The following is a 27,752-nucleotide window of genomic DNA, read 5'->3' as shown; positions in this document are numbered from 1 at the left end:
TCAACCAAGGACAACTTCAAAATTTAACAATGCCGTATTTTTGAAAAATTGTAAAAAGCTTTTAGGATGTAGTAAACACTTTAACGAAGTCTTCCAACTTCCAAGTAAACGAACTTGGTGAAGCAGCATGATCCAAGACAAGTATGGACATGGGGAAAACTGCAAACTTTAAGACGACGAGCACCTCATGTGTAATTAGGTTGCATAAGTTAAAGCTTGGTTTATGTATTAAGTTTATGATGCAAATTTTATATGCAAGCTTTGAAAACTGGTTATTTTTCATATACAAGTTAAAGCCAATTTAAGTAGTGGGTGAGTTTCTTCAGTGATCAATATCTGGGGTATCAATGCCAGCCAATACTTTGGATAACAAAAGTTGCAGCATATTCTAGCAGATCCAAATTATGTAATCATTGGCTTTTAGCTAATTTGTTTAATATTATTTTAAAGATGAAATATCAAATGTCATATAACTAGATCATAAAATTTCAAAAACCATGTAAATATAGTCTAGTTGCAGATCATGGTCTTAGGCTCTTAAGTAGCTCAAATTCATGACATGAGTTCTCAAGAGAACCTTTTCCATTTTTTTGAGAGAAAATTTTCCATCTTTCTTGCCTTTTAACATCTTGACTATTACACTTGTTAATTCTGAACTTTGTACATTAATAATTCTAATATTTAGCATCTATTGCTATATATAAAAAAAACACAAACAACAAATAGAGCAAAAATTTAGATGCAACACTAAACGGAAGTATAATATAAGTAAATTATATGAATAGTTATTTGGTAGTGTCAGCACAATATGAAATGCAACTTTACAATTCCTTGGCTAAATGTAAGAGGCTTACCGTATGATTATATCTATCTATTAATTTGGAGAAATGAACTTGAGAAAATGTAGCTAGTTCGATTTAATCAGATGTGAAGAAAAGGAAAATAACATTAACCTAAATGGGAACTTAAGACCAAAATACTACAAAAATAGCAGATTTACTACATAAAAAGTTGGACGGATAAAAAATTATAACCATTAAAGTCTACAGTATTTTAAGAAAAATAATTATAATAAAAAGTTTAGAATCTTAACAAAATTGCCATATGAAGCATGACGCGCACATCAAAAGCAACATCTAAGGACAAGCGCGGGGCATCAACACATTCACTGATTGATATGTCCACATTGCAGATATTCTGCAAAATGTTACAAACCTTCGAAAAAACTTCCAAAAGAACTGCTTGAAGCTTTCCCGTTGCCAGTACCAGTGTTCTTCCTCTTAGTACCTGAAAGAAAACGGAAGCGAAAGGATGCACTTTCAACAATCACCAATCTATGTTGCATATGTGGACGTGGGAGAACGATAACCAGTAAAATTGAACAGACATGGATATATTGACTTAATGTTTACACAAGAAACAAAGCAATTTTGTTAATCAAGTCAGTGGATTACAATAAATACACATCAAACAATCAATATTAAAAAAGAAAAAGAGAAATTGACGTATGAACATGTAGTACGTGTTATTTTCAGCTAGAAGCTTTTATCAAAGTTCAAATAATCAATAAAACAATAAAGTTTAGGTATTTATGTATTACTTCTCAATCTGTGTTGGCAAGTGCAGGTTCACGTCATCCTGGCTGAAAACCAAGGTAGAATTTATTTGTGTGTTTTTAAAGTTATGCGCGTTTCAGCAAATCAAACACTGCCCGACCATGCAGCTGCCTTTGGGTGTCTTATGTTCATAGCTATCAATATATCAGATCTCAATATACCAATTCCCAGATACGTGGTACCAAGAGCGAAAAAACTATAATCTAGTTTGTTTAAGGATGTAATCCCATACATGTAATACTCAAGATGAAATAATACAGCTATGCAGTTTCAACAAATTTAACAAAAAAGTGCAGAAAAAAAAAAGTTTGTTATATGTTCGAGTATACTTTACCTCTGGAAGCATTTGCAAGATCAGAATCAACATCCATGCCATCACTATCACTATCACTATTACTGTCTGCAGCTGTATCATTTCTTGTCACCGTGCTAGGACCTTGTAGTAACTCATCCATATCCCACAGCTACAATGTAAAACTAAATGACTTGACAGAAAACACAAAAACTAAAGGTAGAAACTGTAAATCAACTGTGTTATGATTCTTACCTTCTAAGTATGATAAAATAAATATTTAAATTTGAAACAAAGCTATATTCTATGCACTTGAAGTTTTATTTAACAAGATATTTGTCAGACATGCAGGTCATGCACAAGGAGAGCAAAATTCATATTGTTTTATTTGGGAGGGTAAAGGGGAAAAGTTTAAACAAATCTCATTTTGTTTTGTCTTTTTTAAAAATCTGACTTTTCAATGGTGATGCACAAGTTCCATCTCCTGAGACCAATAACTTAAGACCAACAACTTATACCATATAAAGGAAGAATAAAACGCATAGCTACCACATGCATGCAGGTGACACAAGATGTTGACAAGGGAAGAGTTCAAACCTTTAATGTGTTATCATGAGATATACTTCCAAGAAGCTTCTTATCATGTGAAAAAGCTACAAAATCAAAAACAAATCATAAGTTAGTCATATAAGAGTTATTCAGAATTGGATACAACAAATTTCAAGAGATCTGAAACTAATGTGCAAACCATACTCAGTCCTTGTAATCAATTAGGCGGTGTTTGTTTAGCATAATATTGGTTTGAGGTATGGTTTTAGAATGGGTGAAATCCATACCTAGTGTTTGTTTATGGAAATTGCAATTTCTAAACCATACTTCAAATCCACAAGGTATGGGGTTAAAACCAAGGAAAGGCGGGTATGGCTCATACCATACCTTCAGGAAATAAAACAAAATATGTTAATCTCCAAACAAAACCAAACACATGGTATTAAGAATCAAGTTCTAACCATGTATCACCCTGGTTTTATTCTTGATTCCAATCCCAAACTACTTTGCAAACCAAACGCCCCTTTATTCTTTCTGTCTAGAATCAATAATCACATATACTAGTTTGGGATATCCAAAAAGAAATGTTACATTTCTACAAGATGTATAGATGTCAAAAATACCCCCACTTCAAGAAGGGCATTCTTAGTGGCACCCAATGCAGAGAATGCAACTATTAATTATGAATATACATGAGTACATGACAATTTTTTTTCATGAAAAGGTATTATATCAGATAATTTTTTTTGGTTCAATTATATTTAAATATATATGCTCTAACTTAAGTAACTATAAGAGGTATCTAGCTTCTTGATGATCACAGAGGTAGCATACCTAGACGCTCAACTGGATACTCTGAGTGCTCAGCAATGGGTTGAATGATTCTGTTGGGCAATATGCCTACCAAACTGTAATAAATCAAAGTCAATACGTAAAAATGAAAAGTTATTGCAGTATAATGCAGAAGAAAAAATCTTCATGTCATGCCATGCCATAACTTTCGTAGAGGTGAGTCCAAACAAAAAACCTATCATATACCTGATGAGCCCATTAGATGATCCAGTAATGAGTCTGTCTTCATCATACTAACATCAGGTAAAAGGACAAAAAATTAGCGTGAAACAGGCCAAAGTAGAAGAACAGAAATGAAAGGTAAATTTGCAATGCTTATTCACCTTCAAGAGAGCATCTACTGAGTTAGGGCTCAGATCAACAAATCGATCACTGTACACACACGTACACAAGTTTAAGATAAGGAAATAAACCATGATTGAAAAAGCATTCTTTATCTTAGAGCTTAGATGGGAAAGCATGAAGAGGAGACACTACGAGAGGGAATCCATATCCATGTCTATTTTTTTGAAGGTACCATAAATATGAACCTATATGTTAATAGTCTTAAAATAGTTTATAACATCTACAATAAAACCTGAACCATCAAGCATGAGAAAGCATACCTGCAATCTTTGAAGAATCCCCATGAATATAGCAACAAAGTCCCACTTTGTGTCCCACATATAACTTTCCTGCCATTCTGAGAAAATAGGCTCACAATTTAGAGTAGAAACATAGAAAATCAGGTAATAAATCATGCACATCCCCATTTCACCCAAGCTTCATCCTGGTCATGGATAGATTGCCCAGGTTGGGGTTCCTAAGCAGTGACAATTGCCCTATGAAGACTCGCTTTACATGTAGGTCATGCACACAGGTGGAAGAACTACATGTGTATATGCCTTGAAATGGCTTACAATTAAGTGCTTAGAGGTCTTATGAAGGTGTTTGAACCCACTTAAGTAAAACACAATATCTGCTGCTTGTAATTACCACCATGATTTCTCAATCCCCACTTCTTCTTTAGTTATTCTTTTACCTTCCACTGTCTTTCCCCTAGCCAGCTAGAGTGTAAGACACATAAAGCTTATGTCAAGGTTTGAGACCACCGTACTTGGAGTTGTTAGCATGTTGATAATGGTTTGTCAATAGAAACTCTTCTACAATTTCAGATCATATGTAATCTTAAGACAAGTTACTAGATGCAACCTCCACAATACTACAGAAGCATGAACACGATCAAGCATACATAAATCAATAAAAATAAAGGAACATAACAAATACCTTCATTATGACTACAGACAGTGGTTCATCCTCGCAAAATTCGGACTGTGCTTGGACCTTCCATTCATCAACAAACATAGAGCACAAGAATCAAACTCAAGCAAAATCAAACAGCACGTTAGAAGTATAAACTGAGCATCAGCACTTGAACAAGACACAAGTACCTTATTACTCCGGATACTGCATACAGACAGAGTACCATCTCCGCTAGAAAACCAAAAGAAACCATGTCAGAAAATAGAGATACACAACATAAAGATATACAACACAATTTTACACCTATGAGGAAAAGATCTATTCACTTGGTAACTGTTCCTTTCAGCCTTTACATCCCCAACACACCAATTTTCTAGCCAAGTATTTTCTAATGCAAGATATGCTCATAAGTTTCATATCATAGTATTGATTAAATTGAGCAGCTAGAGTAGCTAATTCCTATAAACATCAATTATACTCCGACCCAACCTGCAAGCTACGTATAACCCTAGATGCAGGGGCTAGGGAACCCCTTTATTGTAGTATCAATTATTATAATTTATACAAATATAGAACTAAAGATTTTTAGGGTCAAAGCAATGCATGGAAAAACGTGCATAATGATACAAGTAGCAGAACATCAAACAACAAAATGTCACACTTCCCAACTATGTCAAAGTAGATGGAGAAGTTTACTACCTTGTAGCCAAAAGTCTCAACGAATCTGATGCAAAAGTCATATCTGATATGTATTCCTCATGAACTTGAAAAGTGTGACAGCAAGATTGTTGCCTGGTATCCCATAACTATGTACAGAAAAATGATGAAAAGAAATGTGATAAGGATGAAGCCAAAGAAAACATCAATAAAGCAACGTACTTGTCGATAAATTGGTAGGGATAATAAATATGTATATCTAGGAAGCAACAAAAAAGTGTGCTGGATCAGTTAGCACATTTTTGGTTCCTCCGGAAGCACTTTCCAACAGAAACGACACTTATGAGTCTTAAGACACACACAGACAGGTCCTGGGTTGGAATAGCATGACAGAGTGTCCAATATGTACTAAGTGAGTGTAACACAAAGCAAAAAACTATTTTCCTTTGATAATAACATTTGTCCCCTAAGCAGTCTTTTATATCAAGAGATTAACTTACCAATTTAAACATATAAACTTGGTCTTTTAAATATCACTAAAGAATGATGGATTAGCAGGATATATTAGATTTCTTAGATTTCGACCAATTAGAACCCTACAGCTCATTCGGAAGACCATTGTAAATATTGGAAAATAAAATCACCTTCCTTTCCCTTCTCTTCCTATTCCTTCTCTTCCCTTCCCTTCCCTTCCTTTCCCTTCCTTTCTCTTCTTTTCCTTTACTAATAATGAGCCAAACAAAGCCTAAAAGATGTGCACCAAGACTCAAGATGACTATAAATAAAAAAAGAACAATTGATTGCTGCTGTAAAGCAGATGAACATTTGCTTCAACATCTTATGTGTACTGGGCTTCTAGTCACAACAACAAGTCAACGATTCTTTAACTTTGGGTTAATTTATCAACTTCAATCGAACATGCATCATGAAACAAAAATATCCTGTCATATGAGGATACAACATACTATATAAGATAATAAGGGAAAGTGAATTTGAACCTTGACACATCCTGAATCATCCCCCGAGGCAATGGTTGCTTCAGTCAAATTGATTATACTATTGACTGCATCTCTGCATTATGTTTGATTTCAAAAATAAGAACCGTAGCAATATCCTTTCTCTTAAGAGTACACATCAAAATCAGTACCATTTTAAATTTTGGAATTTGGAAAGTAGTGCTTTAGTTTGGGATATAAAAACATGCAAAAAAGTCCAATAACTTTAAGTAGATGACTCACGTGTGAGCATTTTTAAGGTGAGCAATCTTTGCTCCAGTTTCAACATCAGTGGCAAGAATTGAGCAATCTGCGGATCCCGTCACAATTGCTGCACCATCAATACAACCAATTTAAAGGCCATTCATTGTGATGCGGGGAGGAAGAGGGGGGGGGGAGGAAGGGGTGAGGGGCGAAGGATTTAATTACCGCGTCCCTCATTGATAAACCGGGTAGTTCTACAAGACTTCTTGTGGGCACGAACATTCAGCAAACTGCAAGAGTAGCAATCAATATCATACTACAACATTTACCTTTTCTTAAGGAAAAAAAATAACAAGGATAACCCCCCCCCCCCACCTCTTCTTTTTTTCATACTAGGCTAGAATTACAACACTCAAAACAACATATCACACTCAAGAAATTCACGAAATTCTACCGTTGTGGTTCTGCTTCAGCAGCATAACGATACCTACACAAAATGGAACCACAAAGTGAGTGGACAAAACACTGATCACAAACACCAGCAAAGAAATGGAGCCTAGGGAAAATTACTTACAATAGGAGGTAACCATTGATTAATCCAGTTGCAACAAGAGAATCCGACGGATGAAAGTCTACGTCAAAAGGGTGGTCCCCTAATTTTATCTCCATACCTTCCTTCTCAATGAATTGACAATTATGCTATGTATCAGTTTCCTATACAAATAATAATTTGTCAAAAAAACCCTTAAGAGTTAAGGACCTTTCCTAGTCTAGTAGCTCAAAATCTTAAATTATGCTAACAGAACAGCATCATATCGAATCCTTGCAATCTTCAAACTAATTCAAACTAAATAAAAAAAAAACCAGAAACATAAATAACAAGAATATTAATCAATTACAAACAAAATTATAAAAAAAAAAAAAAACAAAATTTTGCAAATTCAATTCAATCCATCAAAGTAAGCATGAAAAATAATGTTAAATTTTTCTCGCTAAAAGAACATGAATTGCAAGATTCTAGCACTCGTAATAGTCTTTCATAACTTGATCAATTATAAAGAATATTGCAATAATTGACCTAAGAAGAACCCTAATTGAGTATACTGAAAATTAAGTAAAGCGAATAGCAGTGAATTGTGAAATTGATATTTGATAATTGAAAAGAAAGTAAAGAAATTAAGGACTCATGTTAACAGAATAATGTATCCAGGACTCCAAGAGGAAATTAGTGGAGCATCCCATTAGTTCTCTAATGGTAAGAAAAAGTTCATAAAGAATGACACACCACATGACTTTTAGAAGGTTGCATGTAAGATTATTATGCTACCTTTTCCTGGGCGGGAGAGGGGTCTAAAAGGACAATAACATGAATAAACATTCTTATTCAGCCAGAGGTGAACGAACTAGCAGAAAAATCTATACTCTGCACTAATGAAGAATCTGAAATTTTAGTTACTCCGGCCACTTTTGACTTCCATCTCATGGTTTCCGTTATCTTGCAGCTGTTTGATTTATTCTACTCCAAACTACGAACTTACCCCAAAATTGAAGAGCTAATGTGTCATCAATATTGAATAACATCTAGCTAGCTTCAAGCTCTAGTGCAGTGTAATTCTAAAACATTTTATGCAAGGAGCCACTTTTGAATTTCTTCGAATGGTTTTCACTATCTTGCCAACATTTGAGTTTTTCTACTTTCAAGTTTCAACTATGAAGTATGAACTTGCCCCAATATCAAAATGCTTGTGCTTCATCAAGATTGAATAGCTTCAAGCTCACTCTAAGCTCAATATTACAAATTTTGGCAACATTTTACGCAAAGAGGTTAACGCCTTATAAAAACTGGACATTTACTATTACTTAATAGCTTTTCATTTCTGCCAAAAAGATAAATACACATCTAATGGTATTTAGTTCATATTCACTGGTAGAAACATGAGCTTACGCCTCACGGTATTTTAGAGCTTTTCCCACCAACAGGTGACTTCCAATTACAAGAACCCAATCCCAGTAAACCAATCCATGAATCAAAAACAAAATCATTCCCATTTTCCAGTCATAATTTATCCTCTAGTAATCGAATCAATTCAAACACTCAGTCGTTAAACGGGAATTATTTTTGAATTGAAAATTAAGTGAACCAAACAAATTAATTAAATCAGTGAACCAAACAAAGGCCTGCAACGCAATAGTACCATATTTGACTCAATTATCAAAATTAGGCTCGAATTAATCGCATAAAATTCTCTAATATCAAAGTAAATTGAACATATAAAAATTCAAGGTACAAAATCAATAGTTATAATGTTTTATAACTTGAGTAATTATATAACTAAGAGTTCAATAGTCCACCTTAGATGAACCCTAAATTGACTATACTTAAATTGACAACAGTATGAAAGTAAACCCTATATTACGAAAATTGATACGAAATATTCAATGATTTAAAGATAAAACCTTACCTTAGAAGATGTATCAATGGAGGAAAGAAAGCTCAGAAGCTGCTTCAATGCAGAATTTATAGTACGCTTAAAATGTGGGAGAGAGAGCAAAGGGGTGCAGCGTAAAAGAAAAGAGGAGTGTGTTTTTTAATTTTTTTTTTTTTCCAAGGTCACCGTGACCTAAGGTGAGTCCGTCACGGTCTCACGGAATATAATACTACCTTATTTTCTTTTTAGTTGATACATTTTCCTTTTTACAATGTTTTTTTAGTTGACATGTTTTTTTTGGGTAAATTTTTTACTCCCTCCATTTTTTTATTTTTTTATTTGCATCACTTGAGATTGTACGGAGTTTTAGAAGAGCTGTATAATATTGTGAGTGGGTGAATAAATTATTATGGTAAAAGTAATTTGGGGACATGAAAGTGAAAGTATATGAGAGAGAGTAGTGGGAACCATGAGAGAGAAATGACAAGTTGATTTGAGTGGGATTTAAGGTAAGAGAGAGAAATAATAAAATATAGTTTAAAGTTAAGAAATTTTGACTTTTACCACAAAAAAAATCAAAAAATTGTTTTTTACCACCAAAACTTCTAAAACTTTTATTTTACCACCAAAAAAAATTTCTAAAAATTGTTTTTTACCACCAAACGTCAAGAAAACAATTTTGTGCGCAAAAGATGTTTTTCATAGGTTTAGGGGGGCACTTTGGCCCTTCGAGTCTAATTTGAGGTCAAAATTGACAAAAAATGATCGGAGATGCCTCGTTTTGTGTGTTCACGCAAATCGAGATTTTTTTAAACACGCAAAACGAGGCATTTTCGATCATTTTTTGTTAATTCTGACCTCAAATTGATTCCGTAGACCTAACGTGCCCCCCAAAACCCCTAAAGAGCCTGTGTTTGACACGAAAATCGAAGAATTTAGAAAATTCCGTTAGATTTTTGACGACAGGTGGTAAAAAATAACTTTTAATTTTTTATATGGTGGTAAAATAAAAGTTTTAGAAGTTTTGGTGGTAAAAACCATTTTTTTTGATTTTTTTTGGTGGTAAAACTAAAAAAAATCTTACTACATATAAAAGTGATGCAAATTAAAAAAAAAAAAAACAATCATAAATGGAAAGTGATGCAAATAAAAAAATACCTTGCATTTATAAGGTATTCCACTTGCTTTAATTTTTCATTCTCTCTCACTATCTCTCCTCTCCTTAATATATATATCTAAATCAAACGCGTCAACTAAATAGAAACGGAGGAAGTACGTAATATGGAGCCTTCGTTTTAAAATATTTGCTTCACTTTTTATTTCTGAACATTTTAAAATACTTGTTCCATTTTTATAATTGGAAAGCTACATTTATACTACTAGTTTTTTTGGATCACTTTTTATTTCTGAACATTTTAAAATACTTGTTCCATTTTTATAATAATTGGAAAGCTACATTTATACTACTAGTTTTTTTGGAGTTCCACCTGGTTCATCCTTTAGGCTAATTCGGATTCGGGGATCAGTTATGGGTGGTTAGATTTTAGTCCCCTCTCAATTATTGTTGTGGGGGATCGAACACGGATGTCTCCTCCCTACCAAGTATAGTCTCAATAATCCGTGGTTTATACACACGAGTGTACAATGCTCATCGTACACTCGGATAAATAAAAAAAGGCGGAAAGAACATCCTGTGTTTCATAAAGAACATACATGTATTTGACAAATAACATGTTTGTATTTGACAAAAACATGCATTACCAAAGAACATAAAGATATAATAAAAAGAACGAGATAAAAAACTTAATAAAATTTTCTAAAAAATTACACATTATTAACGGAAAAAATTTAGAGGTGATAAAAAATCGAGTAGGACCGGGACATATCATAATTTCTCGTGCCCAAACCCGTAGAAAAGTAGCGGGTTTTGAGCTTTTTTCGAACCCGGTTCGAGTTTTAACTAAAAATGCATTTTTAGGTTTGCCCAAACCCACCCTATTTCGGGCCGGATCGGGTCGGGAAGCAAGTCATGCCAATGTTGATCAACTCTTAAAAAATCCTTACCAAAAATATCATTTCTCCAAAAAATAGTTTTCTATCTCTCCAAAAAAAATTCGACTTTCCATAATAATTTTTTTTTTACTCTAATATTATTTTCAATTAAAAATAATTTAAGATTTCAATATCAAATTTCAAAATAACATATGTTAAAAGAACATAATTTATATTGTAAAGTACATATAGTTAATACCTAAATAACACACTAGTCAAACTCAAAGAATATATGATAATAAAAGTAATTTAAATATGACATATGATAATAAAAATAGAATTTGGACGTCATTACGACCTTAAAGAACATACATGCCAAATTCAAAGAACATACACGCCAAATTCAAAGAACATACTTTGTATTATTAAACCCAAAAAACATATATGTTTATCAACATATGTTAAATGACATAATTATAATGTAAATAACGTATAATTTTACTCAAAGAACACACTGATCACACTCAAATAACATATTAAAGGTATGTTCTTTATCACACTATATGTTCTTTCTGCCTTTTTTTGTTTACCCGCATGGTGCACCCGGGTGTATTATCTAATTTTCATAGTCTCAATCACCACTACACCAACAGTCAATTAGTACATTTATACTACTAATAGTTATATCACTTATATGTGAATGGCCACGGTGAGAGGGGGACTTTCCGCTGGGGCCATTTGAGGCTAGACCACCGTAAATTATTTAATATACTTAGATAATCTATATTTACTCATAAAATATTGGGATATAGTGATTAGTTTGGAGCAAGAACTAAAATATTTAAATTCCGGGCCCTCTAATATTTTCGGCCAAGATCCGCCACGGGCCACGGTCACCTTGTGGTTATTTATTTTATTTTTGGTCTTTCAAAAAACAAGGCTTTAACTTCTACAACTTGTAATATTTTATGTTTAAATATATATATATATTTTTATTTTGCAATTATATATATTTGATAGACATCATAGAAAGATAATAATTGTCCATATATTATGGATATATTTTGCAGTTTAGTTTATAACTAGATGTTATTCAATTATCATATCATATAACTAATATATAAAGCTAAACTTTTAGCCAGGTCACGAAATAGCGACACTTGGCATTCCAACTTTTCGCCAAGTGTCGTACCACCTTGAATAGATTTAAATAAACTTCATATGATAAAAACGTCAAGTGTCGCACCACCTTGGATAGATTTCATAAGATAAAAAAATTAGGTAAGAATTTTACTTTCAATCAAATTTGGATAGAATTTTAGAATAAGATTATTAGTTTAGAGTTATTTCTTCCATAAAATACCAAATAATAAATTTATAATTGGGCCACAAGATAACATCATTTCGTGTTTTAATTTTTCGCCAAGTATCAATATAAATTGACTTTGTAGCCAAAATAGTTAATTTAGAATTCTATCTATTTTTAATTAAATTGAATCATAATAGTATAATTTTATCTTAAAAGTCTATAAACTATCCGAGCATCGCCGGGGCACAAATCTAGTAACTAATAAATTAAATCTAAAACCTTTTCTTATATTCACTTGTTTTTCATAGAGTCCTAATCACCCATAACTAATCTCAAAATCCGAATTAGCCCTAAAGATGAACCGGGTGGAATACCAAAAAAAAACTTGTTTTTCATAGAGTAGCTATATTTATCTTTGCAGTGTTGATATTGTAGCTCTATATAATACGTATTAATCAAGAGAGTTTTCACAATCTAATTTTATAGCAGAATTCGATCAATTCGAACATGGATGAAGATAAAAACATATTGATGAAGAAATTGAGGTATGATGAGATAAATGCAATCTTTGAAACCGAGATTTTGTCACATCTACCTTTGAACACTCTCAAAAATTGCAAGTATGTTTCTAAATCATGGTCGAATATCATCAAATCCCAATATTTTTTCCGTCTTCATCTCCAAAAATCCGTTTTACAAAACCGGTTAAATCTAATACTCTTCAATGCCACCACCAGAATCATCGAAACGTTCGAGGCTGACGCGCTGCTCCCGTCCCATGGGACACCTAAACCCTACAAAGTTACCCTTGATCAAAATTTCAACATCCTTGGTTCATGTAACGGATTGCTTTGTTTCGGGTTTGATAAGATTCATCATGGTTCGGAAACCAAACTTATTGTGTTAAACCCGGCCACTCGTGTTTGGAAGAGTGTTCGTGTTTTACCCGTGCCAAATCAAGTCCAAAATCTTAAAGCTCATATAAATAGCAGAGGATTTGGTTTTACATGTGATATTAAGACCATGGATTACAAGTTTGTACTTATTGTGGACCGCGAAATACATGTTTATAGTTTAAAATCCGAAGCTTGGAAGAGGATTGGGGACTATTCTTGCACATTTCCGTTAAGGGAACCGCAAAGGAATAAGTGCATACAAGCAAAAGGTGTTGCTACCGACAATGCTTTGCATTGGTTTTATGGCAGCCAGGGTAGGATCAAAGGTATCTTTAGCCTCGATCTCACGGATAACAAGCAGTATGAAACGCCGATTCCTGAGCTTTATGGATTACCAAAGCTAGTACCTTTAAAAGGATGTTTACATGTGGTATTCACCAAGTATGTTACAATGTCGGGAGCATATCCTGCAAATATGCTAGAGATAGACATTTGGCGTATGGAAAAGTATGGCGGTTGGGAGGATTCTTGGGTTCGATTGTTCAAGGTTCAATTTGATGATGTTATATTCCACGCGACTGCAGTTTGTTTCAAGGAAGGAGGCCGCAAAGTCTTGCTTGAGCTGCATCCTGTCGATATGGAAGTGTTGAGATATGTTTGGTATGATTTAGTCACCAAAGAACGTGTCAGTGAGGTTCTTGAGTACTCGGCCAAGATAAAAGCCGAGTCATGCTTTGAGAGTTTAATAGATCCAAATTTTCTGAAGTTTTAGAGCCTGAGATTGTACTATATATGAGAGTAGTTGGGTGAACTTCCTAACAACTTGTTAGGAGATTTCAGGTCTCTTCTTTTTTATTCAGTTAGCTGGTCTAGATTTATAATCTAGCAATAGCTTTACATTGTTATGTTTTTTATTGAAGCGTTATACTTTGTTTAAGATTACAGCAAATTTTTGTTTTACTTTGGTTTAAATTTTTTTCAAGTATGCAAGTTCATCCTACTCTCTTGATCAAATTTGAGAATGGCTGGCTAGCTAGCTTGATGTCAATAGATTTGGCCTTGAAGAATTCCGAAAAAAAAAAGCTTCCTTACATATAGCTACCACATATTATCAGAATTGCACAAACATTATACGTGCAGCAACCAGATGGTTTAAAGGTGTATGTACGTTCATCCTGTCTCATTTAGGCATTTAGGGCGTAAAATAAGTCTGTTACCTAAAACTGCAGAGAAAATAATTAGTCGTCATAGCTTTGAGGCCTCTGGCCGTTCATTGACAAAAATGCTCAAGGACATAAGGGAAACTTCCTGAAGGATAAGGTAGTCCATGTACAACTTCTACTAAATGGATTTAACATTGAAAAACTTGCAAAACAGATTATGTGGATTGCTGTTATTAACCCCCTAACTTCTAATACTAGTTATTCATCACTATATATTTCATTTGATTGCAATAAACATTTCACACCAAGTAGCCTACTACTCCAAGTCAAACTAATTCTTCAAGTCCATCAAACGTAAATCATACTAAGTACTAAGTAACAATGTTTCTACCTATGTAACGAACAAGGTTACTTAGACTACTCAAATTACATCAAGTAGATGGATTACACCAGATATTCAAGGTTAACAGGAATAGTTAATTATAGCCAACAGAATATTACTTTGTGTAGCATGCTCAAAGGAGTCGAGCCAGATATCATTACAAGTTTAGTATAAGTTCAGCGTCCAATTTGTGTCATACAAAAGTTAATATTGGATCAAATTAAGATCCTATAATAGCAGGTCAGGAGGTTCTCCTCCACACCCTCAAAAGTAATATATATTTAATTCTCTGATTGAACGAAAAATGCTGTGTCTTAGCCTGTTATCGACCTTATTCTGCCTATATATAATGTCCAGCTTATAAGCTATAATGTAACTAGCAACATTGCTTTTCTAATTTTTATTTATTTTTTTTTATTTTTTTTGGGTACCCGAAACACAGGAAAAAACTTAAGGCAATATAATAGATGCCCTGCAATCCATCATAACTCAAAATTTTTAACTATCAATGATGATTCCTGAAGTACATTCGAAATAGCTGCTAGACAGGACTACAGCTCATTCGCGCACCATGAATAACAACCAAACTAACTGATGTTAATTAGTGTTGGCAATGGAATACATTGATCCTGCAGGCTGCAGCAACATATAGACGATGTACTTTTAAAACACTTTTTCATACTTTGTAATAATGTTAAGTCATAATTAAAAGCTTAGAACAGAGAATTACACAAGTATATATGACGAAACAGCTATAAAAATGTACAATAAGTCTAAAATTCTAATTATATCCCACCTTTATTAAAGAAATAGATAACCAATTCTACCTTATCTATGAGACTACATATTAAAAATAAGGGATGATCAGCTTAAAAACATAAAAGGACTGCAACGATGCACGAGCAATTTTATTATCAATGCATAATGTATGGCGGGTGACAAATAATGTCCTTCAAGATCACCTTCAATTGAATGGCATGTTGCATACTAATTAGTAGTTTGTTGAGAAACTTGTGGTAATTCAAACTGTGCGTGCCCCATACATCCAACACCGCCTTTTCTAATAATCTAAAGCTCCGTTTTGAGCCACAAAATTGCATCATTGGACTTCCTTTCCAATAAAAATACCTTAGTTTAGGCGCATGTATCCTGAAATAATGCTCTTCTATCATTGCAGAGCAGCACAAGAACTTGGCTCGATCGATAATTAGTGTTTGAAGTTGTTCACACACGATAGTGATCTCACAAGTAGCATCCTCGAATTGGAAATTCTTGAAGGTCAGACGTTCAAGAGATGCACAAGTAATCTTTAAACGAAAAACTCCATCATATTTCGAGTTTTCTGCCCCAATGATCTCGATTTCTTGGAGACTCGGATTGTCTAGGATTATTGCTTGATTATTACTATACGCGCAATGTTCAAAGTGTAGCACAAGCTTCATAAGACTAGGACAACTCGAATTTATCCACTCTCCTAGCTTATGAGTGTCGAGTAATTCGACCTCGATATAACGTAACACCAAAGTTTGAATATTTGGTAAAAATAAATTTGGTAATGCTTTGTAACAATTTAAGGCCCTTCCTTGTTTACCTCTTTGCCAAGTTAATTTCAATATTGTGTAAGGTGTATCTTGATGGGTACTTGTGAACAAATTTTCGACGAATTCACGAAAATCGAGAGCTGAGGAAGAAGGATGATGAAGATACGCCCCGAACGTTAAAACATTAGTAGAAAAGCAAAGTTTGTTTAGGTTCTTTGACGTGATCATCATCTTACTCATCTCGCCTTGTTCGAAAAACGAATATATATGATGAATTAGATGTTCCGGAAGATTTCCAAGCCTATCAGCAAATTTATTTCCCATTGAAATTAAATTTGTTTGAATAATGGTATGAAGAAAAGGTAGAGATTTTGATTGTTTATTACGAATTTGATTTAAACACAAAAGAATTTAATGGTTTTAACTAATTATGAGGGTTAGATACTTGGGTTTAATATTGCTATGGAATTAACTAGGTTAAATCGGTTTTTTAACCTTTGTCACGGAGTATCAATTTAATTTTTTTTTTTTTTTATTTTATCTCAAATCAAGCTACTTAAAAATATATATATTTATATATATATATATATATATATATATATTTATCTTTTTTAATACATATTATATAGTTTTCGCATTTTTTTCTTCCAAATATGATAATTTTTCATTCACCAACTATGTTAAGTTGAAAAATATATAGTTTGCGTATATATATATATATTTTTTTATCAATTTTTAAAAACTTTATTTTTTTTTAAAAAAAATACTAAGGACACACCATAAGGAATAAAAATATACATGAATTTATAAGATAATATATCTTTTCAAAAAAAAAAAATTATGAATATTACATATTCATATCATACTAGCTTAAGCTGATGGTTAAGGCCAGAAATATGTTTTATACTCTATCAGAAAGCTCAATAAATAAATAAATAAATAAATCGTTTATACTAATGTTTTAAAAGTTATAATATACATTGATATCTCAATATAAACCCTATTACCCAAACCATATCCAAAAGTTGCAAGCCAAAAGAAATCACACAATGATTCCCACGGATGTGATCTGATAGTGGAGATACTAGTCCGTCTTCCTGTTAAATCCCTTCTACGATTCAAAGTTGTCTCGAAATCATGGCTGCCACTCCTTTCCAGTCCATTCTTTGTCAATTACTACCTCAAACATTCCCTCCAATTTCAATCCAATTCTCTTGTCGTTCTAATGGGGCCAATGCAAACTTGTAACTTATATACTCTTGGAGTTACCGAGCCAAGCTTCGATCTCATCAAACTCGAAACCGATAAATCGAGCAATAGTAAGAGCACAATGTACACTGTTGGCAGTTGCCATGGGATGATTTGTGTCCAAGATTTTAATTCTGGTGTCATCACTGTATATAACCCGTCGACGCGATCTCTCCTTGGAAGGTTGGAAAATGAAAGTGTTAAATTGTGTAGAACCTCAAAGCTTGAATTACAATGATGATGGCCATAGCCAATAAATAATACATCGTTTCCCTAACCCGATAGAATTAGGAAATAATCAAAAGATCCCAAAAAGATATTATGCTAGGCATAAAATATATACTAGGCATAAATTATGGAAACTAAATATATCCTAATAATTCCCAAAATATATCCTCCAACACCCCCCTTAAGTTGGAGCATGGGGATTGTAAATGCCCAACTTGGAAAGAAGATGATCAAACTGAGATTTCCCAAGCTCCTTAGTGAAAATATCTGCAAGTTGCTCCTTAGTGGAAACATAGGAAGGGGCAATTAAGCCCTCTGTAATAACATCACGAACAATGTGACAATCAATCTCAATGTGTTTCGTACGCTCATGAAAAACTGGATTTCGAGCTATATGTAAAGCAGATTGATTATCACAAAACAACTTGATCACCTTAGGATGTTGGACACCCAAACTCAAAAGCAATGCCTTCAACCATTTCAACTCATGTGTGGTTGAAGCCATGCACCGATACTCAGCCTTAGAATAAGAGAAAGATATTGTGGGTTGCTTCTTGGTTTTCCACGAAATAGGAGATTTACCAAGAAAAACTAGCCACCCAGTCAACGAACGACGAGTAAGAGGACACGCCGCCCAATATGAATCACACCAACCCTGCAAAGTCAGGTCACTATCTGCACTCAACAGAATACCTTGTCCCGTAGTACCCTTTAAATAACGAACCACCCTTAGAGCTGCTTCCCAATGCTCAATCTGAGGTTCATGCATAAACTGAGAAAGAATATGAACAGAATATGCCAAATCCGGTCTAGTCACCGAGAGATAAATCAACCGCCCCTTTAGTCTACGATAAGACTCAGGATCCTCAAGTAACTTACCACTAGCAAGACTAAGCTTGTGGTTCTGCTCAATCGGAAAACCACTTGGTTTCGCACCCAATAACCCTGCTTCAGAAACAATATCCAAGGTGTATTTTCGTTGACACAAAAACAAACCTGATTTACTACGAGCAACTTCAATGCCCAAAAAGTATTTCAAAGGACCAAGGTCCTTCATCTTGAAACAATCACTAAGATAAGCTTTGAACATAGTTAATGCAGCGGAATCATTCCCAGAAATAATAAGATCATCAACATAAACTAAGACATTAATCTGAACATTGCCTTTAGTGTATGTGAAAAGAGAATAATCAGAGTAAGATTGAATAAAACTGCACCCTTTCAAAGCTGTAGTGAGTTTTTCAAACCAACATCTCGGAGCTTGTTTCAACCCATACAAAGACTTTATCAAACGACACACCAAACCTGAATCCGAGCTCTCAAAACCTGGAGGTAATTTCATGTACACCTCCTCTTCTAGATCACCATGTAGGAAAGCATTATGAACATCCATCTGCTGAATCTCCCAGTTTTTTGAAACGGCTATAGCAAGAAAATCACGGACAGTAGTCGTTTTTGCAACCGGGGCAAAGGTCTCACCATAATCAATGCCTTCTCGTTGATGATTACCAAAAACAACCAATCGAGACTTAAGACGCTCAACATCACCATTAGACAAAAATTTCGTCTTGTACACCCATTGACAACCTAGAGCTTTCTTACCGGGAGTAAGATGCTCCAATGTCCAAGTCCCATTATCTTCCAAAGCCCTTATTTCTTCTTTCATAGACCGTCGCCACTCTTCGGATTTCATCGCTGCTTTAAAGGATTTTGGATCCTTTCCCAGAACAACAGCTGCAAGAAACTTGCGATAATTCACAGAAAACATGTCACAATTTATATAGTGTGCTACAGGATAAGGAGTACCTGAGGGATGCTTTGGAGACGATGTATTAGGCGATGCTTGAGATGGACTTTGAGCAAGAATAGTATGTGTCACATAATCTCGTAACTTGACTGAGGGTATTTTCTCCCTCATTCCACGACCCAATTCTATAGCATTTGAATCAACAGGTTTTGGTTGAGAAATTGGTTGGTCACATTCGATGACGGGTGAAGATGCTTGTTGTATGTTTTCGGTGACTGATGACATAGCAGTGGGGTCCGCACCCCCCCTGCGGCCAACAACCATTTGCTGCGGGGTGCCTGCGGTGCCAACTGCCAGGTCGTGGAGTTGCTTCTCTTGAGTGGGTTGTTGCTGCCCTGCTGGCTGAACTGTGGGGTGTGACGCATCACCCACTCCCCCCCTTTCTTCTTCATTAATGTTCTCACCCTCAACCATGCTCCTAACATGTTGAGGGTCATCATTCTCATCAATATACTCCGCAAAATCATAGTCGACAATATCATGCAAAGGCACAATATTTTCTGGTACTATATTTGAAGAAGCCGGGTCGAGAAAAGGAAACACATCTTCAAAAAATTTTACATCACGAGAGAAAAAATTCTTTCGAATCAAGATCAAAGAGATTCCACCCTTTCTTCCCAAAAGGATACCCCAAGAAAATACACTTACGACTCCTACTTGCGAACTTATCCCCCTTTGTTTTTTGATTGTGTGCAAAACATAGACACCCAAAAGTACGAATGGAATCATATGAGGGACAAGTAGTAAAAAGAATTTCATAAGGGGTTTTATTGTGTAGCAGAGGGGAGGGAGTTCGATTAATTAAATGAACGGCCGCGAGAACACTCTCCCCCCAAAAATAAATTGGTAAATTGGCTTGAAATCTCAAAGCTCTTGCCATTCAAGATATGTTTGTGTTTTCTCTCAACCCGCCCATTTTATTGTGGAGTTCCAACACAAGATGTTTGAAACAAAATGCCAGTGGCGCCAGTGGCATTAAAAAAATCACGCAAACAATCAAATTCTGTCCCATTATCACTTTGAACTATTTTAATTGTCTGAGAAAATTGTCTATCAACCATGGCGACAAACGACATAAACATACGAAACACCTCGGTTTTATCAATGAGTAAATAAACCCAAACCGCACGGGAAAAATCATCCACAATTGTCAAAAAATAACAGGCACCACAAGAAGAAGGGTGTCTATATGGACCCCATAAATCACAATGAACCTTTTCAAAAATTCTAGAAGTCTTATTCTCACTTACAGGAAATTTGGTCTCTGGCATGTTTAGCACGAAAGCACACCTCACATGCTTTATTCAAATCACCCTTACAATGACGTACTGGAGGGAGAAGCTTCACCACTTTTTCTGACGGATGTCCCATCCATTTATGCCATAACTCCAAGGTAGAAGAAGCCGCATTCACTGAAACTTGTTGCACCGACTCTACTTCATCGAAGTAGAAAAGTCCATCTCGCCTAATACTCGTTCCAATCAAGCCCCCCGACTGATCTTGTATAGCACACATAGAAGAGTTAAATTGAACAATGCAATGCATATCATTAATCAATTGCGATATTGAAATTAAGTTACAACTCAATTCCGGAACAAACAACACATTTTTAAGAATTATTTTGGTAGACAAATGGACCGAACCCTCTTTTGTGGCCACAACTGATTTGCCATTCGGAAGACCAACCGGACAAAACGAGACATCATGAATGTCAAATAACCACACATCATCACAAGTGACATGTCTAGAAGCCCCTGTGTCTATAATCCACATTCTATTGTCAAACGAACCATTATTCAACCAATCATCATTACTTTTTGTATTACCAAGTAAACTTGCTAAGGCATTCCATTGTTCTGCCGAAAATATCTTAGAAAATCCACCATTGATAAGAGTGTCCGAAGTTCCAACTCCGCAACCCCCAATCACGGTGGAAATGGTAGAATTTGATGGCGGTGGTAATAAAGTATTATCACCGACCATGGTTTTTTGGTTTTAATTAATCTGAGCGATTGATACCATGTTAAATTGTGTAGAACCTCAAATCTTGAATTACAATGATGATGGCCATAGCCAATAAATAATACATCTTTTCCTAACCCGATAGAATTAGGAAATAATCAAAAGACCCCAAAAAGATATTATGCTAGGCATAAAATATATACTAGGCATAAATTATGGAAACTAAATATATCCTAATAATTCCCAAAATATATCCTCCAATAGAAAGTAATAAGCAGTATTGTGTTGGGTTCGGATATGATAGTGTAATAAGATATTAGCTGTCATCGTTTGTGAGTCTTTAACCTATACAAATTCCCTTGATGATTTGTGTTTAAGTGAAAATACAGATGTTAAGTTATATAGTATTAGAAGTGGATCTTGGAAGAGCATTAAATCAAGATTTAAGTACACTAGTAGGTTTCAAAATCGATGTGGTAAGTACTTAAATGGTGCCTTGCATTGGCTATTAATTCCGGAACACAAATCAGAAACACTCACAACAATTGCATTTAAACTTAACAAGAAAAAAGTTCGTTTGATGCCCTTTGGGCCAAATGACTCATGGCCGACTTGCCTTAATTGGAGGCTTGGGCCTTGACCTTGGAATATTGGATCGTTTAATGACTAGGCCCAATTAGATAAATTGGACCCAAACACAAAGCATATATATAACAAATTCTATTTTTTTTTTTTTTTTTTTTTTTGAGGAAACAAATTTCTAAATTTTAACTGGACTTAATTAACAGAAAATAAACTTTTAATTTTATTCATACTGAATATAAAACAAATTTGCAGTACATAGCTGAGAGTTCAACGGTTGAACAAAACATATATAAAAACCAACAACACAAAATAAATTTAAAGGGGCCTTATTTCATCCCAAGCTAGCCATGTGTACAAAGAAATTGGGCCAAATCCAGAGTCACATTAGTAAGCCTAGAATGCTCAATCAAGGATTCAGGCAGGTCAAAACGGCTTCGAATATGGGTTTTGCAGTATTACCAATGGAGCCACTAATGAATCCTCCTTCTTCGTAGGCCTTGTGCACCAATTTCCCATCACCCAAAAGGTTGTTGAGAGCATACCAAGCTCCAGTGTTCTCCAAATCATAGTGCCCTGCCTCCCGAATTTCTACGTACACCTGCAATGGCAAACAATCAAAGAAATCAATGGTATAATAATTACATACACTGGCAAATTTTGGACCAAAATGTATACTTTCTTACAGTATAGTCCATACTCCTTCCGTCCCAGAATAACTAATACGTTGAATTTTTTTTTCACTATTCATATGTTAACTTCGAAAATTTGTGTGGAAGGGAATATATGCGTTCACTATTTTGTCTGGACCTTATATGTTTAAAGTGGTGTAAAAAAACCTTAAAAGTTTATTTTGTTGTTTGGGCGACTTTGAGATCAGAATCCGACAATAATTGACTTTTTTCTCTAACCTCTCATATGACCTTAAAAAATGACCCCCTTTTCTTTTCTTTTTTTTTTTTTTATTCCATGATTTCCTTTAAATTTCTTTATTTTGATTTGTGTCATTTGGGGATTACAAGAGAGAAGGAGGAATTGGAGAGAAATCGTGGAAAAAAAGAAAAGGGTCGTTTTTATGGTCATGTGAGAGGGCAACGTCGAAAAAAAAAAAAAAGTCAATTATTGTCGTATTCCGACCTCAAGATCTCCCCAAACAACAAAATAAACTTATAAGGTCTTTTTAGATCACTTTAAAGTTTAAACATATAAGATCCTTCCAAACAAAATAATAAACATATATATCCCTATCAAACAAACTTTTCCGTTAACTTTGACTAATGTATAGTTTTCATATTTTACAAAAAAAAATTGGCAATAAATGTACAATATAGTGATATAAAATGGAGGATATATACCTTGTTATAGGCACCTTGGGTTGTACTATCAAAACCCAGGAACCAATGTCGTTCTTCCCCTTGATTGTTAAGAGCAGAGTAAACAATTCCAGCTCTAGATTCTCTATCATCGTTACCATAGTATTGTCCATGGAGGAATGCACCCCATTGGCCATTCGCGATGATCACTGGGTAAGCAGATTCGCAAAGACGTCCATGCCAGTCATGAGTGACAACGTAAGTCATATTATCACCGGTTGCGTTGTACACCAGACACATTGTGCTCACATAATCGGCCCCAAATCGAGACTGCAACTTCTCCACAAAGTTACGAGCATTCGCAGCCTTGCCTTCCGCGTTCACCTTCTCGAGTGCAACCTTTGCCAAGTCTTTCTGGCCGATTGAGTTACTGCCTTTGTATTCAGGCATCTCCCTCAACATTGCCATTGTCACTGGACTTCCAAATACGGCAGACCCCATTATATTCGTTACTTTTCGAACCTGCAGGTATTATTATAGTAATAAGTTAGGTCCCGTGCCAGGTAATTTTCAATAACTGAATTTAAAACATGACAAAATCAAGAAATGACTAAAATTTCTTTGTTGATTTAATATTCACATTTCATTATAATGTATTATATAATCATTTTGTAATAAACCTATGTAGTACATAATATGTCTTTTCAAAAAAATAGTCCATATGTCACAAAAATATGTTAAGAATATTATTTTTATTTTTTCTTGCTTAACTTAATAGTTCCTTCGGTTCTATTTAGTTGATGCGTTTGATTTAGGCACATATATATATTAAGGAGAGGAGAGAGTCAGAGAGAATAAAAAAGCAAGTGGGATAGCTTGTAAATGCAAGGTAAAAAATTTACCCCAAAAGGTAACGTGTCAACTAAAAAAAAAAAAACTTTCTAAAAAGGAATACGTGTCAACTAAAAAGAAACTGAGGTAGTAGTTGTCAATATGTTGGTTTCGGAAAACTTTCTACGTATGGCATGTTCTCATTAACTGAACTCAGCTGAAATGAACTGACTGAGCTGAACTGAACTGAACTGAACTGAATTGAACTAAAATGGATATTTTATAAGAGAAGGAAATTAGGAGCTGAACTGAATTGAACTGAATTGAATTGAACTGAACTGAACTGAGCTGAGCTGAGCTGAGTTGAACTGAGCTGAGCTAAACTGAACTGAACTGAACTGAACTGAATTGAGCTGAACTCAACTGAACTGAACTGAATTAAGCTGAAATTCAACTGAACTGAATTTCAACGTATGAGAATAGGCCCGTAGTATTATATTTTATATGTAATTATTACTTATATGTAGAAAGATTTCTTCGTTATATATAATAATTTAATTTTTTTTTTTTAAAAAAAATTAGGAGATGACATGTGTAATTGCTAGTGTGTCTTTTAGTATATAGTTATTGATTGATTGATTGACGATGTAGATCATAATCAGAGGGGTTAAACTTACTCTATATAATTACTTTACTAATCAATGTAGGAACTCATTTTTATGTTTCTTATTAAGGATATGAATGCAATACTTTCCTCTATATATATATATATATTTATGTATATATATATATATATGTATATATATATATATGTATATATATATATATATATATATATATATATATATATATATACTTTTCAAATGATTAATTTGTACTTTTCATTCTTATAAATTAGATTCACCTCAAATTATAACTAGAGCCGCCAAAAGATGACCCGATCCGAAATACCGACCCGAAACCAATTATTAACCGGTCCATCTGAACCCGAAAAAATGGTGACCCAAACCCGACTTGAAACCAACCCTAGACCCGAATTGACCCAAGTATGTGAGACCCAAATTCGAACATGAACTGACCTAGAGATGACCCGACCCGGATGTAACCCGTAAATTATTGACCTAAACCGAATCCAACTTAAACCGAAATTGACCCAAACCCGTCTTAACCCGTCAAAACCCAAATTTAACCCGACTTGTTACTAACCTGACTCGTTCCTAACCCTACCCGAATTTAACCCGACCTGTTACAAACCCGACCCAAAATCAACCAGACTTTTTATTGACCCGACCCAAATTCAACCCGACTTGTTATTGACCCGACCCGAATTTTACCCGACTTATAACTAGTACGACCCAAAAAATCTAACCTGATCTGTTACGAACCCGACTCGAAATTAACACGACTTGTTATTGACCCGACCTAAATTCATCCCAAATTGTTCCTGACCCGTTTTCAAATCACTTTAAATGTAATTTAGACTACCTTATTATTGTTGATCAAAACATTTTGTCTAGGGAGACCAAGTCGGTCCAACCAGCAAAAAAAAGGAGCATCATCCCCAAATTTAAGAGTTAAATATAGTATATATTTGTTGTATGGTCAAAGAAAATAATTATATACCTAAATTATAGACTATAGTTCCCTATTATGTGCCATATATATTATATACTACCTCCGGTCCAAATTACTCGCAACTTTGGGGTATTATTTGTGAGATATAAAATATTCCAAAGTTGCAAGTAATTTGGACCAGAGGTAGTACAAAGGAAATAATTAGCTTGATAAAAATGATAGTTACCTATTTATAATTAGTTGAACCCGAATATGACCCGACTTAGAAATGAATCGACCTGATTGTAACCCGCAAATTATTGATTTGAACATAACCCGACTTGAACCCGAGAATGACCCGAATTGGAAATAACCCAACCTGATTATAACCCGCAAATTATTGACTTGAACCGAACCTGACTTGAACCCGAGAATGACACGACTTGAAAATGACCCGACCTGATTATAACCCGCAAATTATTGACTTGAACTGAACCCGACTCAAACCCGAGAATGACCCGACCTGATTCCAACCCGCAAATTATTGACTTGAACCGAATCCGACTCTAACTCGAGAATTATCCTAACCTTTTTTAACCCATGAAAACCCGAATCAAACCCGACCTATTGTTTACCCGATCCAAATGTAACCCGACCTGTTATTAACCCGACCCAAACTCGACCCAAACCCGATAAGATGTATGACCTGACGTGACCCGACTCAAGCATGACCCAACCCGAACCCGACCCGCATAGGTTACGGCATTAACCCAAATTGACCTAACCCACTCTTATTCGACCCAAACCCAACCCGTTTAACCGAATCAACAACTCTAATTATAACCATTTGAATAATAACAATCCTGAAGGAGTAAACTAGTTTTAGGAGTAAAAATAAAAAAAATAAAAACCTCGTATAATTAACATGTTCCGTTACTGAATAACTAATTGAAACAGCAGCACAACCAAATGACCAATACTTTGAGAGATGATAAAAACTAAAGGGTTTTTCTAAGCTATACCCCCTAAGTTTTTTCGCCACGCATTTTCAAAGTTATAAGTTGTGCCCTCCGGCTCACGATATTTTATCAATAATACTATATATACCCTTTGAAAGTCATATCCGGTAACGAAAGTTAAGTTATTTTATCAACAATGGGGTCGTGGCGTTATTAATTTGACACGTGTCCCGTTCTAATAGGTTTCATACTTTTAAAAAAAAATTAAAATCAGAAAATAAAATAATAATAAAAAAAGGTTATTGTTAACGACGAAAGGTATTGTTAATAAAAATTAGTGAGGTTGAGGGTATAGCTTAGACGTTTGAAAAGACATGGACATAGCTTAGAAACCGAAGAAGTTTGGGGGCAATAACTTAGAAAAACCCAAAACTAAAAAGTGAAAAGTACTTTGAGACAATATATGCATATAGGAAGGCTCACAAAGGATAAATAATGTATACGATAATCTTACTAAATATTTAAGGTAGGATTCTTACCTGAAGAGTGACTAGCTAAGAGAAATTGATGAAGAAAATATGAGAGAAAGAATGATTTGATTAAGCTAATTGAGAAAGAGCTTATATGACGAGTGCATTGAGGGTGTGGCTTTCGGTTCTATTTATAGATGAATTTGGATCTGACCCTCTCTTTCTTCTGAACATTATTGTAATGTCAAATTGTCAACTGACCATTCTTAAAAATAACAAAAATTGTGACCTCGACATTTGTTCAGAAAGCAAGTAAAGAAATTTTGTCACAAAAAAATGGAGATTAAAATATTCTAATAGCGTGAGTCATCATCCAAGCTATGTTCTTTTCCTTTCTAATTAATTTTTTTATTTATATAAATATATCACTGGTAGCTTTAATAATAATAATAATTTTAGTTCAGTAAAAATAATTTCAGTTTAGTTAAAATCAGTAATTTTAAAGAAGAAATATAATAGAGAATCAGTAAATATAATTTCACTTTTGTAAAAGTAATTTAAGTTCAGCAAAATAATTTCAATTAAGTAAAATTAATTTCAATTTAGCATAAATAAGTTGAAGTGAATGAAATCTAAAAGTTTTTTTTTTTATATATATAAATCTCCAATAATTGATCAT

At 34.3% G+C, this 27,752-nt stretch overlaps 3 protein-coding genes across 3 annotated transcripts; 1 reads left to right on the top strand and 2 right to left on the bottom strand.

Annotated features, from left to right (window-relative positions):
• Positions 1-754: 754 nt before the first annotated feature.
• LOC110693476 (WD repeat-containing protein 55-like) lies at positions 755-9,131 on the bottom strand. Its single transcript, XM_021870592.1, has 16 exons — positions 8,870-9,131; positions 6,982-7,121; positions 6,862-6,894; positions 6,633-6,697; positions 6,447-6,534; positions 6,207-6,279; positions 5,251-5,357; positions 4,740-4,782; positions 4,576-4,632; positions 3,915-3,991; positions 3,633-3,681; positions 3,496-3,542; positions 3,292-3,365; positions 2,506-2,561; positions 1,951-2,080; positions 755-1,287 (listed from the first exon to the last, which is right to left on the bottom strand). The coding sequence occupies exons 2-16, from the start codon at positions 7,074-7,076 to the stop codon at positions 1,208-1,210; spliced, it is 1,074 nt and encodes a 357-aa protein (XP_021726284.1). The 5' UTR covers positions 7,077-7,121; positions 8,870-9,131; the 3' UTR covers positions 755-1,207.
• Positions 9,132-12,644: 3,513 nt separating this feature from the next.
• Positions 12,645-13,805, top strand: LOC110693366 (F-box/kelch-repeat protein At3g06240-like). Its single transcript, XM_021870499.1, has one exon. It carries the CDS (start codon positions 12,645-12,647, stop codon positions 13,803-13,805), a length of 1,161 nt encoding a protein of 386 aa, XP_021726191.1.
• An 8,340-nt stretch (positions 13,806-22,145) lies between these two features.
• LOC110693474 (23 kDa jasmonate-induced protein-like) lies at positions 22,146-27,257 on the bottom strand. Its single transcript, XM_021870591.1, has 3 exons — positions 27,143-27,257; positions 23,302-23,781; positions 22,146-22,547 (listed from the first exon to the last, which is right to left on the bottom strand). Exons 2-3 carry the CDS (start codon positions 23,758-23,760, stop codon positions 22,356-22,358), a joined length of 651 nt encoding a protein of 216 aa, XP_021726283.1. The 5' UTR covers positions 23,761-23,781; positions 27,143-27,257; the 3' UTR covers positions 22,146-22,355.
• Positions 27,258-27,752: the final 495 nt, after the last annotated feature.

This window comes from Chenopodium quinoa, unplaced genomic scaffold (genome assembly GCF_001683475.1).
Source record: "Chenopodium quinoa cultivar QQ74 unplaced genomic scaffold, ASM168347v1, whole genome shotgun sequence".
Classification (NCBI taxonomy): Eukaryota; Viridiplantae; Streptophyta; class Magnoliopsida; order Caryophyllales; family Amaranthaceae; genus Chenopodium; species Chenopodium quinoa.
This window is presented reverse-complemented; position numbering and strand designations above follow the sequence as displayed.

Bases quoted from the DNA above. Each gene is read 5' to 3' on its own strand.
- LOC110693474 (XM_021870591.1), bottom strand. From the start codon at position 23,760: ATGGGGTCTGCCGTATTTGGAAGTCCAGTGACAATGGCAATGTTGAGG. The intron at 22,548-23,301 runs GTATATATCCTC...TTGCCATTGCAG, and splicing joins CCCAAGGTGCCTATAACAAG to GTGTACGTAGAAATTCGGGA.
- LOC110693366 (XM_021870499.1), top strand. From the start codon at position 12,645: ATGGATGAAGATAAAAACATATTGATGAAGAAATTGAGGTATGATGAG.
- LOC110693476 (XM_021870592.1), bottom strand. From the start codon at position 7,076: ATGGAGATAAAATTAGGGGACCACCCTTTTGACGTAGACTTTCATCCG. The intron at 6,698-6,861 runs GTAGAATTTCGT...CTACTCTTGCAG, and splicing joins GCTGAAGCAGAACCACAACG to TTTGCTGAATGTTCGTGCCC. The intron at 6,280-6,446 runs GTGAGTCATCTA...AACATAATGCAG, and splicing joins CACCTTAAAAATGCTCACAC to AGATGCAGTCAATAGTATAA.